We start from the raw sequence: 14,630 nt of genomic DNA on the forward strand, positions 1-14,630 counted from the left end.
ATTTTAGTCAGTTTGCCCTTCCTGCCCAATTTAGCTTTGAAGTGTTAGTTTCGGCTTCTCTCTGCTGATGAGTGAAACATTCAAAGCAGGGAGCAATGGAGTTCCCGCAAAATTGTGTGTACTCTGGCGCCACCCCACGCAGATGCTGCTCACACAAGCAGCACGTTGGCTCACTGTGTGCTAACTAGCCCTTACGGGCCCAGGTACTTCCATCTGTGCATGCAAACATGTATTTCCAGGCACAGTGGGAAGCCATCCTTTGGGAAGTTGGCTCAATACATCTACATGTGAATTTCATTTGTGTGTGTATTTTGGGCAACAAATCCACAGCTCCTTGAACTGCTGGCAATAATTACATCAAAGTAGTGTCAGTTTCTAAAACCTTCTAAAATTAGAAAATTATTGTATATTTTTTCCAATATTTTCTTTTTGGTTTATTTAGAAATAAATGATGCTGAACTGCAGGGATCTGTCTTGCTCTGGGATGAGCTACAGGGCTTTCCCTACAACTAGGAGAAAAAAATACTGCTTGACAAATGTGGAAACACACCCCGATGCAGCCATGGGTGAGGAGGAATAGCTCAGTGGTTTGAGCATTGGCCTGCTAAACCTAGGGTTGTGAGTTCAATCCTTAAGGGGGCAAAAATCTGTTTGGGGATTGGTCCTGCTTTGAGCAGGGGGTTGGACTAGATGACCTCCTGAGGTCCCTGCTATTCTATGATTATGGATTACTGAACAGTGATAGGATGCAGGATTGTGAGATTTATTACAACAATAAAGGGACATACCTGTGCCCACTTCTCAAATGCACCTAATTCATTCTACACCCAAAATTATTTCCAATTCAAAGATATTCAGCACTAACTACGCTGAATGACTGACCTCAAGTGCCTGTTAAAGCCAGCTGGATTTTGCCTTTGATTTATGATTTGGCATTTGCTCTCCTTAGCTTAAATCGTAAGCTCTCTGGGGCTCGGATTGTATTTTCATGATGTGTGTGTGTGTGTAAGAGTGCCTAGTGCAATCTGGCCCACATCACTGAGTGGTGGCCTCCGAGCACTCTCCCTGAATAAACAGGATAAACTATGAAACAATAGATTAATAAATAGTAGTCATGAGAGAGGCTGTGAAAATCTCTCTTTTCAAGAAACAGATCTGTTATCATTTTGAACGTCTTACCCCCTCTAGTCTTGTGCTGTGTGGCCTTCACCCCGAGTCATTGAATCACATTGTAAAAGCTATTTCCATGTAGCTGGCCCTTGGGAGATTGACAGCCAGTCCAGAAAAAGGCCGATAGAACAGGAAAAGCAGAACTGCATGAGGCTTTTGAATGAAATTTGCTCAGCGAAGGATTTTGTTACATACTCAGAACTCAGGCCAGTGATGATGAGGCTGGTGAATTTTCAGTGAACCTGAGCTGGCTTTAGAATGAGCCAGGTTCAAGTTACAGATTGAAATGGAGATTGTGGCTAAAGCGGCAGTGGGAGGGTTAATTGCAAAACCGGCTTGATTTTGCTGATAGTCACTTCTTGTTTTGGGGATTTGTCAGCGTCAGAGAGAAACTGAGGGGTGTGAATCAAAACACAAAATAGGTTCCCCCGTAATGCAGAAATTAGTTATTTTTGGAGATCAGGTAACTGACTCACTTTGCAGAGCCTTCAAAGAATGGCTCTGGGATTGGTAACACCACCATCATCCGTGGTTTTGGTTTTTATTTTTAAATGAGACAACTCTACATTTTAGGCCACAAATCCGGTGGCTCCTTGCACAGAAGCTGACTTTCGGTTTGGGTGTTCCACCCCCGCTCTGCCCTGAGGCCCTGCTCCCGCTCTGGCCGCTTTCCCGGAGACCCCCCACCCACCCGCCACTCGCTCCTCTCGGCCCCCTCCCTCTCAGCCCCCCCCCCATCGGTCCCTCCTCTTTGCCCTCCCTCCTCTGAGCGCCTCCTGCCAGTCACTTGCTGATTGGTGGTCAGCTCCAAGGGTGCTCAACAATTGATTGACAGCCGGCCCAGGGGCCAGAACCACAGTGGTTGGGCTACGCAGGTGCTTTGTGTCCAACTGCCCATTATAGGGGAGGAGATTCATCCCCCCAGCAGCCATATAAGATCCCCTACACACAGCCCTTTTATTGGGCGTTGCAAGGGGAACCAGCATTACACCCTCAGCAGCTGAAACATAAGACTATCAAATGATCTAAGCTAAACTCTTCAAGGAATTGTGAGCAGATCTTGCAGTGTTTGCACACTTGCACCGTTAGTGGCTCCCAGAGTGAGCTTCTGCTGTACAGCATCTTGTGATGAAAAGTGACGACAAATGCACAGAAATCCAAATTTATTGCCGGGGTTTCTTTCCAACATTACTCACATGGACGAGCTGCTCCTGAGTGTCATATTCCTTTATGCACCCTTCCCAGTGACAATTTGTCTCATAAATAACGTCAGGCTCCTGTTTACATTCATCCTTATCCAGATCTTCTTTCAGGTCTGTCAGATGTTCCTGTAACACACAGTATATTATATAAAGTGAGTTTGTTTCATCTGAATTCCTCAGTCCCTCATAGATTACAGGGCAGGTATTAATTGATCATAAAGGAAAGGACAACTCATTATGACAATGCAACATTCTTGATTATCATGAAATACTGAGTTAAAACGGGTCTTGCAGTTACGGATCTGCCTGAGGAAATCATCGCTAGTGACAGGCCAGTCTTAAAATGTTCGGGGGTCTGATTTAGATAAACACCCACATCTTTGGATTCCCACCAGCTAGATCACATATAGCATGAGGAAAGACTCTAGAGACATCATATTTATACACCCACAATTACTTTAGGGTAATACTATTATCCCTATTGTACAGAGAGGATACTGGGGCACAGAGAGACCAAGAGATTCACCACAGTAAGTCTCAAGAAAGAGCAAGAAATTGAACTAAGGCCATCTGAGTCCCAGGTGAGCACCCTAAGCACTGGACCATCCTTTCTCTCTTGTGAAGAGTTTGTTTCTTTTGCTACCTGGGCTTTATCTGGATGGAATAAGAAAATGGAAGAGGAAAATAGCCACTGAATCCTTTTAAACTATTTAAACAGTTTGGTTGAGTCTTCTTTTATCCACACACATCTGTCCTTCCTCTACAATGATAGGTAATTATAATAATACTTAGCATTTATACAATGGTTTACATCCTTAGAGCAATTTACAGGCACGAACTAATTAATCCTCAAAACACTCCTGCGAGGTAGGCAAATATTCATATACCCATTTTATCAAAGGAGAAACTGAGGCAGAGCATTTAAGTAACTTGACCAGACCATACATTGAGTCAATGTCAGAGTAGAACTCAGGAACTTCTGGCTTCTACTCCATGCTTAGTCCACTAGCATGATACAGCCAACTGAGCCTCCAGTTAGAAACCTTCCAAGTTCTAATCCTGACGTCTTGTCAAGTTGCTTAAACCGTTCTGTGCCTCAGTTTCCCCATCTGAAAATGAGGGAAATAACATTTTCCTATCTTTCTGCAGTATTACATGGATTGAATAGTTAAAGTTTGCAAAGTGATTTGAACATCTACAGCACTATGTAAATGCAAATTATTATAATTAAGGTGTAATGATGATTTAGCGCACAGGCCTTGTAGCAGCCATGTGTATCGCAGTCATTTCCAGCACGACACAGAGTGGTGGTACACAGTCTGTTTTCATTGGAACGTGACAATCAGAAGCAACTACTTACCAGGGAACATAATGCTACGCAGAGGTTCTCAAACTAAATTGCACCACATCCCAATTCTGACAACAAAAAGGGCTACATGACCCCAGGACGGGGGCCGAAGCTTCAGCCTGCCTGAGCTCTGCCGCCCTGGGTGGGAAGGCTGAGGCCAAAGCCCGAGCCCCAATGCGTAGGGCTGAAGCTCTTGGGCTTTAGCTTCGTCCCTGCGCAGTGGGTCTTGGGCTTCGGCCTTGGGCTCCAACAAGTCTAAGCCAGCCCTGGCAACCCCATTAAAATGGGGTTGTGACCCACTTTGGGGTCTTGACCCACAGTTTGAGAACCACTGTGCTACAGGAAACTACAGTACCAGGAGTTACCTCTCATTGCCTTCGGTGGAGCAGGCTGTATGGGCATGGGGCATGTGTGTATATATGCTAAGACAGGCAGGCCATGTTTCATTTGGTCTTATCTTTGCAGCACTTAACATCAGCAAACCATGTTCACCGGGACAAAGAGTGCAACAGAAACTTGCCACAAAGATCCTCATCCTTTGGAATTTCATAAATTCACAGAATCCAAGGCCAGAAGGGACCATCATGATCATCTAGTCTGACCTCCTGTATAACCCAGGCCACAGAATGTTCCCAAAATAATTCTTAGAGCATTCAGCCAGAGCGAGTTAAGTGTGAGCCTCAAACCCCCCAAGCTACAGGTGCTTTTTATCCCAAAGGAGAGTTTTTGTATGTGGTTTAAATCAAGCATGGATCTGACCCAGGGATCGGCAACCTTTGGCACGCGGCTCGCCAGGGTAAGCCCCATGGTGGGCCGGGCCGGTTTGTTTACCTGCTGCGTCCGCAGGTTCGGCCGATCACGGCTCCCACTGGCCGCGGTTCGCCGCTCCAGGCCAATGTGGGGGCAGGAAGCAGCGCGGGTCGAGAGATGTGCTGGCCGCCGCTTCCCGCCACCCCCATTGGCCTGGAGCGGTGAACCGCGATCTGCTGAACCTGCGGACGCGGCAGGTAAACAAACCGGCCTGGTTGCCAGGGTGCTTACCCTGGTGAGCTGCGTGCCAAAGGTTGCCAATCCCTGACCTGACCCAACCCCCTAAAACCGAACCCACCAGTCCTTAGGCTGCGTGGCTGGGGCCCATCTCTAGCTGAAATGAGCCTGCTGCACAGATCTCAGCCCTGCAGAAAGTTGTCACAGACAAGAAGAAACAGAAGGGTTGAATGTAACTGGTTCAGACTGAAACCAAAGCCAGCGGCTTCTAATTACTTCTGGTCAGGTAAAAAAAAAAGTCCTTTTCACACTTCTCTGCACTTTCTAGCATAGAAAGAGTGAAGAGCCGCGAAACTAATTGGAGGGGACAAAGAAGCAAATCTACAGTCAGACCCTGTTTGAATAGGGAGGAACAAACATTCAACAATGTAAGTAGGGAAGGGAAAGCTGATGGGCATCAAAAAGCTTAATCCTGCAGCTCCCCACACATGCGCCGGCGTTCAGGGAGAGTCAAACCGGCACCAGAATGGCAGGACTGGGCCCTTTGCATTATAGAGTTAAATCAAAGGGAGAGGCCAAATGCTGAAGTCCTTACTGCAAAGAACGACAGGGCTTTGGCCTAACAATTTAGTAAGGATGTTGGGAATTTGCCCTAGATGTTTAGCAAAGGAGAAGCTTCCCATCAGGATACATGGGAATTTAACAGCCTTATAATGTAGCGGGCTCTTTGGTACCAGAGTTTCATAACAAGGTAAAATTTAAAAGGCATGTCAAGTAGGGCATTGGCCTTTGCACAGGAATGGATTTTACTCAATAATGAATTAGATTGTTATGATCCCACATCAACAGATTTACATGGGGAAGGAGATTACCATAGGGGGCAGTGTGCCTTTTTACTGCCCGGCCTTACATACTTACAAGTGTTTAGTACTGAGATTTGGAAATAAACAAACCATCTATTTTACTATTTTTGTTCTAATGTTTAGTGTAAAGTGAAGCCTCTTAGTAAGGGCAACTGCTGGCTTTTTGGGTTTTGGGCATTGTAATAAGTGTTTGCCGGATACAGATTCTAATATGTAGTTTAACTCAACACCAGTGCTAAAACCCAGCTAAAGCAGCATTCAAACCAGCGAATGTGGCAACAAAGAGATGTCTTCCGCAGACTGCTGCCATATGCAGACATGAACTGGGATGGGGGCATGGATCGGCGATCATGTCGTGCTCCCCATCAGTACTTGGCCTGGGCCAGGGAAGCTAACAATCCACCCAGCAGACCAAAGTCCTGGTCACGTGCCACCTGAGGCAGGTTGTGCAGATGCTAAGATGACGAATGGGGAGTTCCTAATGGTTAAAAGAAGGGTATTACTCAGATGAGGTCGGTAATTACAGACAGCTCTAGCTCCCACTGTTGCAAGATTAAATGGAGGGCAAATTGAATAGTTGTCCCATTTAGATCTTAAAGAACAGCCTGGGATATTCATGAAAGCTGGGATTTTTAACTGGACCTAAGGGAGTTAGGTGCCCATATCCCACTCAATTTCAGTGAGAGCTGGGTGCCTAATTCCCTCATGCTCATTTGGAAATCCCAGCCTGAAAGAAGATCAGTTCAATATGATGGAACAAGGCCTGGAAGATTGTTATAATTATTAGAATTACAGTAGCAACTAGGGGCACCAACTCAAATCAGGGCCCCACTGTGTTAGGCGCTGTACAAATATAGAAACTATCCTTGCCTTGGAGAGTTTACTATCTAAGTAGACAAGACAGACTGAGGACTTATCTACATGGGGAAATTTACCAGCATAATTATACTACTACGGTTATTCCAGAATGAGTAGTTATGTGTGGAGTTATAATGCTATAACTACAGTGGTAAAATTATAATTGTAACTTTCCCCATGTAGGCAAGCCCTAAAGGTGGGAGTGGAGCAGAGAGGTGAAGTGACTTGATCAAGGTCACCCAGCAGCTCAGTGGCAGAGTTGGGAACAGAACTCAGGTCTTCTGATTCCCACTCTAGTGCCCTATTCACTGAACAATACTAAGGAAAAAGCATGATTTTACTGGAGACCAATGCATACTCAGTTGAAAAGGGATGATATGCTGCAACCTTACACTGTTATATTCATGTCAAGCTTCTTGTCCTCATTGTTAAAGCTCCTCATGTCTCTGCCACTTCTCACTTATTGACCAGTATCACATTGCCTCCATCCCCTGTGCTCCACCACCAAGTCCATCTTTGAACCCTTCTTTATCCATTGTTCCCAAGCTGCTATAGCAGTATCTTCCCCCTTATCCCTTCAGCATGGAACACCCGGCCTGAAGGGACCATCAGGCCACCACCCTCTCCTCTTTCAAACCTTTTCTCAAGACCCACTGGAGTGTTGTGATGATTAACTAGTTAATGCTTGTACAGAGCTTGGAAGGTGAGAAGTGCTACATAAAAGATCAAGTATTATTATTAAAGCAGCTGTCATGATATCACATGCCAGGTGTGACTTTTATGTACATTTTTTACAACTCATGCATGGAGAGATTTGTTCTCATTAGCCCTTGATTGTTCTTTGGAAAAGGCTGCTCTGATAACAGAAAATTGCTGCAGGTTACAGAACAATTTCTGAGAGGGAGGTAGAATCTTTATCAGAGGCCTGTACAAAATCAGGGATGGAAAAGTCTTAGGACTTTCAGAGGTTCTGAATACCTAAAGTTCCCATTAACTTCAGCTGGAGTTGTGGGTAGAGCTAATCAGGAATTTTCTGCCTAAATGTCCCCTGTACTCCCCCCTCCCTCCCAGTCCCCGTCGGAAATGCAGTTTCTGACAAATGCAATTTTTGCTGAAATTTTTTGATTTTCTATCAGGAAAACGGAAATGAAATATTTCGGTTCAGGTTGGGTTGACTCAAATCAAAATATTTCAGTTTCTCCAACTGAATCTAAACATTTCATTTTGGGTCAGTCAGACATTAATCTGTGACTGACTGAACTGCCATGGCCTCTCATGCCCCCATTCTGATCTATGAGCTGGGCTCCTTGACTGGACTTGGCCTCTCATGCCCCCATTCTCATCTATGAGCTGGGCTCCTTGACTGGACTACATCTCCCACAGGGCACTGCTGCTTTCCCTGTGGTTGAACCACTTAGGACATTATGGGAGTGCTAGTAGGATTGCCGTGCATGATGGGAGATATCCAGCTGGGGAGTCTGGCCCATGGTGGGGATGATGGGGCGTGAGACACCCACCAGAGCAGCTCAAGTAGACGCTGGCCAATGTTGAATTGAAACAAAATGCAACATTTCCAAATCAACATATAGTGATAGACTCGAGCTCAATCTATTTAGCTTAACAAAGAGAAGATTAAGGGGTGACTTGATTATAGTCTGTGTGTATCTAGATGGGGAACAAATATTTAATAGAGGGCTCTTCAGTCTAGTGGAGAAAGGTAAAACGTGATCAAATGGTTGGAAGTTGAAGATAGACAAATTCTCACTGGAAATAAGACATATTTTTAATGGTGAGAGTAATTAACAGCTGAAACAACCATGGGTTGTGGTGGCGTCATGGAATTTTTAAATCAAGACTGGATGTTTTTCTAAAAGATCTGCTCTAGGAATTATGTGGAGGAAGTTCTATGGTCTGGGTTGTAAAGCAGAACAGACTAGATGATCACAGTGATCCCTTCTGGCCTTGGAATCTATGAACTTTTCATTCTGCCCCCCCCCCCCCCCCAAAAAAAAAAAAGCAATTTTTGATTTTGATTGGGTTAACAACAAATGTCAACATATCAGCATTGCCTTCAGGATGGAAGTTCCAGTCTTCCATGAGTTCTAGTTGTGAGTGCTCAGACCTGCTGAAAAACAGGTCCCTTTTCTACTGAGTCATCTAAGTCTATTCCTTCTGCCAAGGCAAGATTGCCCCCTACAGGGTATTTCCAATACTTTGTCCAATCAGTTTTTTAAATGCTTCAAGCCATAGAGCCTACACTTCTCTTGGGAGCCTGAGCCACAGATCTCCTCATTAGGAACGGTTTCCAAATACCTAGCCTACATTTTTTTTTGTTAATTTCATCTAATTACTGCTAATTAAATCTCCTTGTATCACTCTACATAATTCCTCTCTTTTTTGGGTACTTACTTCAGTCACAAGACACTGTGAGTCAGATAATAAGAAAAATAAACGTACACAATTGCATTGGTATTCCCCCTGATTCTGTAAATGTGATCACTGGTATTGGGCATGCACCTCTCAAAATCTGTATGTAATTAAAGAAGGATGGTGCCGGTAAATGTGCAGTAGTCTCTCCCATGGCTCATCCGATACATATGCTTGGGAAGGCAGGAAATTTCTTTCAGATCTCTTTTTCGTTTACTACGAGAAATAAATATGCGGCCTTATTAGCCTGGGGGGCGGCCAGATTGGTTTTTTAGGTCGTGTGCTTTCTGCTGTTGTGTGTTGTTGCACTCCTAAACTCAAAGCTCAAGAGAGATGCCTCTTTGCCCTAATCGTGCTGACTACAGCATGTTTATCTTTCCCTGATATGCTATCTTCATCAATTTTACCAGCCCCCAGATGATTGCACAAGTTGCTGTCCCCATGCATCATGCTGAAACCTGCTTCTGAACCAGTGCAGAAAGAGGAATTTGTCATGAACTCTTCTGTTCGCTTGACAATAACACAGCGTAATATTTCATGAAAATGAAGTGCCCAGAGCACTCCTGATAGTTTACAGGTGTGATAAAGGACAGTCAGATGGATATTGTCAGCCATTAAACAGTTTGCAATAGCAGAGCTCTGAAAAGAAAACAAAGGTCTGTGGGCCCTTCTCAGTGTCAAATGTTGTGACAGTGATGTAAAGAATGATGCTATGAGCAATTCTATACTCAGGAGAGAAGAAGCCCTTTCTGAGAGCTTTCTACCTACATGCAAGACTTCCTCGTAATCTATGTTTGCTTTGAGGCATCAATATTGCTTGCTTTGCACTGTAGAAGGGTCAAGCATAATTTTTATAAGTTACCAGGACTCAAATAGTCCATCCTTCTCTCTTCCTTTCTGGGCAATTGCACCAGGAATCCAACTCCCACAAACCCATATAATGCTTCCCTCCATCAATCACAGAAACCCTGCTCCTGTTGGGTCTCTTTATTTGAGATCAGCTCAGTTGCCTTGCAAACTTTGATGCCTCATTACAAATTGCAGAGAAACATGAAGTGAATATTGTTCCCAAAGACAATGCAGACCCATCAGCGCACTGCATCAGGCTGACAAGACAATATGTGCCAAGAGGGTTACCTGTGTGGCTGGGGAAGCTGGTGGCATACCCTCAACTTCAGTCTTGACTTTGCTGCGCTTGTGAATTACTGGATTGACTGTGCTGCTCACGGCTGACTCACTGCTCTGCTTGTTCTAGGAAAGAAAAATTGGGGGTGATGTGGCATTAGGGTTTGAAGAAAAAATGATGCAATACAGCCTCATAACATCATGACCAGTTTATGGCAAACTGGTACGGAAAAAGAACTGGGCTGGTTATCAGGGCCACCTGCCCAGGACACAGATCTAGTGCTGGATGTCTACACTGGGTGAATTTTACCCATTTGGAGTGTGCACAGAGAGAGGGAAAAAATAAAGGAAAGAGGGAAGGCCTGAAAAAAGCAGTTGGGCATATTTACTGATGCCATTCCCCTCTCAGCCACTGCTTCAGTTTCAGAACTATCTAGACCCTGTCAAATTTAGCCAATTGTTGATTAACACCCACACTGTCACCCCTCCACCCCAAGAACAAGCCATGGTTTATTTCTCGAAACAAGATGAAATAACATGGTAAGAAACCAAATAGCTTCTATATTCTGCTTTCATGTGGTGTTTTCTTTATACTGTGTGTGTACATGAGAGGGTGTACACACTTGGCTGTGCGCCAGAAAAAAATAAGAGAGGCTACAAGAGAAAAAGCACAATGTGACACACACACAAACAACAGTCAATGAAATTAGAATACACCTCTACCCCGATACAACGCAGCCCGATATAACACGAATTCGGATATAACGTGGTAAAGCAGCACTCCAGGGGGGCGGGGCTGCACGCTCCGGTGGATCAAAGCAAGTTCGATATAACGCGGTTTCACCTATAACACAGTAAGATTTTTTGGCTCCCGAGGACAGCGTTATATCGGGGTAGAGATGTATTAAAACTGTAATGATATTGCTGTTAATTACTCAAGATCCGTACAGTATTTATATAAACGGACACTCCACTTCCATCACCTACATTAATTTTGGAACTCAATTTGTTACGAATGAAATAAAGCAGAAGAAAACAAAACCAGTCAAATAACCCTTCAATAACAAACCAGAGTGTGCAGTCCAGCACCCATGACATACTCTAGAATAATAAACCAATCTGGACAGTCTACTCCAGAACAATAAAATACAATAACAAACTGAAATGGGTATGTAATGGAGTGAAATAGTTCTTTTGGTAGTGACACAATAGTAATTTAAATTTCCAAGTACTGAGAGTAAGAAGCCAAAATTATTAAAAATATGCCATGTGTACTCACTAATATTCAGCTGGTGTGTGTACTCAAAGTATACATATGTTTGGTGCCTGTGCATACAATGTGTATGGCTGATTATGAAAATTGGGCCCACAAGTTTATAAAATGGACAATAAAATCAATACAATTTACACTCAGACCAAGAGCCCATTTCACAAATGTCTTCCCAATGTCATTTGAAAAGTGTGTGGGGGGGGTGGGGGTGGTAAAAATTCCTCTAGGCTGGATTTCTAAAATGAAAACCAGCCCCTTCTTTAGCACAAAAGGGAAACTGGGATCTGATGTGACCACCGGTCCTAAGATGCTTTGCTTTCTGTGTCTTAGCAAACACAGTGAGGGAAAGAATATGGTGGTTTTAAAAACATCTGCATGATTTACAACATTAGCAGAGGAGCAGGTAAAATAAAGGAAAAGCAGATTGGTGAAAAAACGACTTCAATTTGATTTACTGCTGTTAGACTCCAATATAGCAAAGCGCTTAAGCATGTGCTTATGTCCCTTTAACTTTAATGGAACCTAAGAACTTAAGTGTTTCGCTAATAGGAATAGACTTATACATACAGCAAAGTGCTTTGCTGAATAAAGGCCCTAGAGGGTCATAATACGTTATTTGCAAATATGCATATGGCTGCTTCACAGTCACAAAAATGCTTTGTAGTTACATCTGATGTTTGCTGTTTGCTATTTGTCACTCTCCTGTTGAAAAGTTTCATCATCCAGTCAGGGAGTAGAAAATATAACAGGGATCTCAAACTCATATCACCACGAGGGCCACATGAGGACTAGTGCATTGGCCCAAGGGCTGCATCACTGAAACCTTTTCATACAACGATACAAAAATATAGTCAAAAATGGGAAAAAAATGAAGAGTAATATAGTATGCTATTAAAAGCCAATGTGTTAACTTTTTAAAAACTGTAATGCAAAGAGGGGTTTTAATAAAATATAAACACTCAGTAATGCATCTCACTCAAACAACAAAACACGCATTTACTTTTAGAATTATTTCAGTTAAAGCCCCCCGCACCCCCGCCCCCACTCCACCCCTTCCATGAGGCCCCACCCCACCCCACCTATTCCCACCCCTTCCTCACCCCCATTCCAACCCCTTCCCCAAAGCCCCCGCCCCAACTCCGCCCCTTCCCTGCCCCTATTCCAACCCCTTCCCCAAATCCCTACCCCGGCCCTGCCTCTTCTCCGCCTCCTCCCGTGAGCGCGCTGTGTCCCTGCTCCTTCTGCTCCCTCCTGGAAAGTCCTAAGCGCCGTCAAACAGCTGTTTGGCGGTGGGACGCGCTGGTCTGTAGGCGGAGGAGCGGGGACGCGGCATGCTCGGGGGGGGGAGGGAGGGAGGGAAGGTTTGGGGAGCTTGGCTGCCAGTGGAGTCAGCACCTATGGCGGGTCGCAGGAAATAACTCTGCGGGCCACATGTTTGAGACCCCTGAAACATAACATGACCAATCACATGAATAACAGAGTCACCATGCACATTATGGGTGAAAGCCTGGCCCTAGTGAAATCAATGGGAGTTTTGCCATCAATGGGGCCAAGTTTCCCCCTAAGTGATCTACTTGTTGTAACCCATCCATGAGTCTTTGCTCCCCCCTAGACCACATTTATAGAATGATGAGACTGCTTGATACCCTGGATGGGACACCTACCGCTTGCACTGATGAACACTGGATACATGAGCAGAATGGCCTGATAACTTAAACCAAGAAAAATTCTGAATGCATTTAATTTTTACTCAGATTTTCAGATGTGCTGACCACCCACAACTCTAACTAAAGTCAATGAGAGCTGCAGATGCGCAGAACCTCTGAAAATTAGGCCTTATTTGATCAGCTCTAATGGATACGCTTTTTCAAAAGCAGCTAAATTTCACTGCTTGGCTGTATTAAACACATCACATTACCTGAGCTGGCTCCTACCTGGTTAGAGTCAGAGATGCAGCTGCTGTTATTACTGATCTGAGCGGGAGCTGGGTTGACAGAGATAACTGCCATGTGTTGTCGTGGAGGGAACGTGGGGGATGGCTGGATCAAAGGTGGCGTATGTCCAAATGCTGAGCTCAAGCCTCTCTGTTGACTCAGGATCTGCTGGTAAGTCACTGGGTTGATGGGATGGGGGAAGCTGAATGCTGGACTGCAATAAATATACAAATAGAGGAGGAAAAATTACCAGGAGAAGTTATTTTAAAAAATGAATTAAATCCTTGGCTAGTGATTGGAGTAAGGGTAGAACTTCCCGCTGATTATGGGAAAGAGGATAAAATAGGGAAACTAGATTTTCTTTAATCTTCCATGATATACACCATGGAATATTTTTTACACAGATAGTATTGGTCTCATCTATACTTTGGTATATTTATGGACCCCTTCTATTCACAAACAATACTGCTAGAGATTTCTTTTTGTAAGTTGTTTGAAAAGAGTGGATTACAATGGGGGAAAACCCCACACATCTTGCTTTGCAACAATGCAAGGTTTTTCCAGGTAGACCTCTTTTGCAACTTCCCAAGCTTGTGGCTATGCTACTCTTAATACAGAAGCGAAGTCACCTGGCTCTCAGGCACAAATTGAAGAGGGAACATTTAACAATCAATTTCACATAGTTAAAAAATATGAAATGTACCCTGCATTCAACTGAGCTGGACGATGGCTCATGGGACTATTAAAATATGTAACCCTTCTTCTGCAGGTCACTAGTTCAACCCCAGTTTAGATCACTCATAGCCAGAAATCATTCCCATCTAATGGTTATTTGGTTACCAGTGTGGTTTCAGACCAGGATGTAGTAGACATGCCATAAAAATTACCATCAGAACTGCCAACTTTACTGGTAGTGTTCTTCTAATTCCGCTGCTGTCAATCTGGCATTTTAGGGGCTGATCCAATGAACATTTATATACTTGTAACTTTGCTCACAAGCAAAATTACCCACAGGCACAAGTGCTTGCAGGATTGGGCCTTAATTAGCAGTATGTTCATGTTTTTATTTTAAATAATAAACTTGACTAGGCAATTAAGGCTGCTTCTATTCTAAACCAGTTAATGACAGCATGACCAAAAAGCAAAGGCCAAAGTCACTACCCTGTTAAAAAGCCCTTGTGACAAAATAAATGTTAATGGTTAATGACATAATAAGAGCTGATGACAGGTTACTGTAGAGCAACTGTTCTATATAATGGAACCATCAGAAAACTCACTTTATAACATATGACCATCCCTCTGTGGTGAGATGCATTAATTTGCGTCACTGCTGCCACTGATGAAATTTTAAGTGGTTAAAAATAAAAAAAGTCAATCTGTACACAATTTATTAGCCGTTAAACTGTTTTCTATGTATGACACACACTTAAAATTCTTAAGATTTAA

At 43.8% G+C, this 14,630-nt stretch overlaps 1 protein-coding gene across 3 annotated transcripts in view; it reads right to left on the minus strand.

Moving 5' to 3' along the window:
* The window catches only part of GLI2 (GLI family zinc finger 2), a 247,879-nt gene that overhangs the window by 21,599 nt on the left and 211,650 nt on the right, over nucleotides 1-14,630 (minus strand). For 2 of the 3 annotated variants that reach the window (XM_054044740.1, XM_054044741.1), the window contains exons 7-9: nucleotides 13,185-13,398; nucleotides 9,993-10,106; nucleotides 2,367-2,498 (exon numbers count right to left, since the gene is read on the minus strand). In XM_054044740.1, the coding sequence (XP_053900715.1) occupies nucleotides 2,367-2,498; nucleotides 9,993-10,106; nucleotides 13,185-13,398 (460 nt within the window). Of the gene's footprint in view, nucleotides 1-2,366; nucleotides 2,499-9,992; nucleotides 10,107-13,184; nucleotides 13,399-14,461; nucleotides 14,526-14,630 lie in introns of those variants that run through there. The other variant, XM_054044742.1, reaches the window with a different exon arrangement.

The sequence above is a fragment of the Malaclemys terrapin genome, chromosome 11, assembly GCF_027887155.1.
Source record: "Malaclemys terrapin pileata isolate rMalTer1 chromosome 11, rMalTer1.hap1, whole genome shotgun sequence".
Lineage (NCBI taxonomy): Eukaryota > Metazoa > Chordata > Testudines > Emydidae > Malaclemys > Malaclemys terrapin.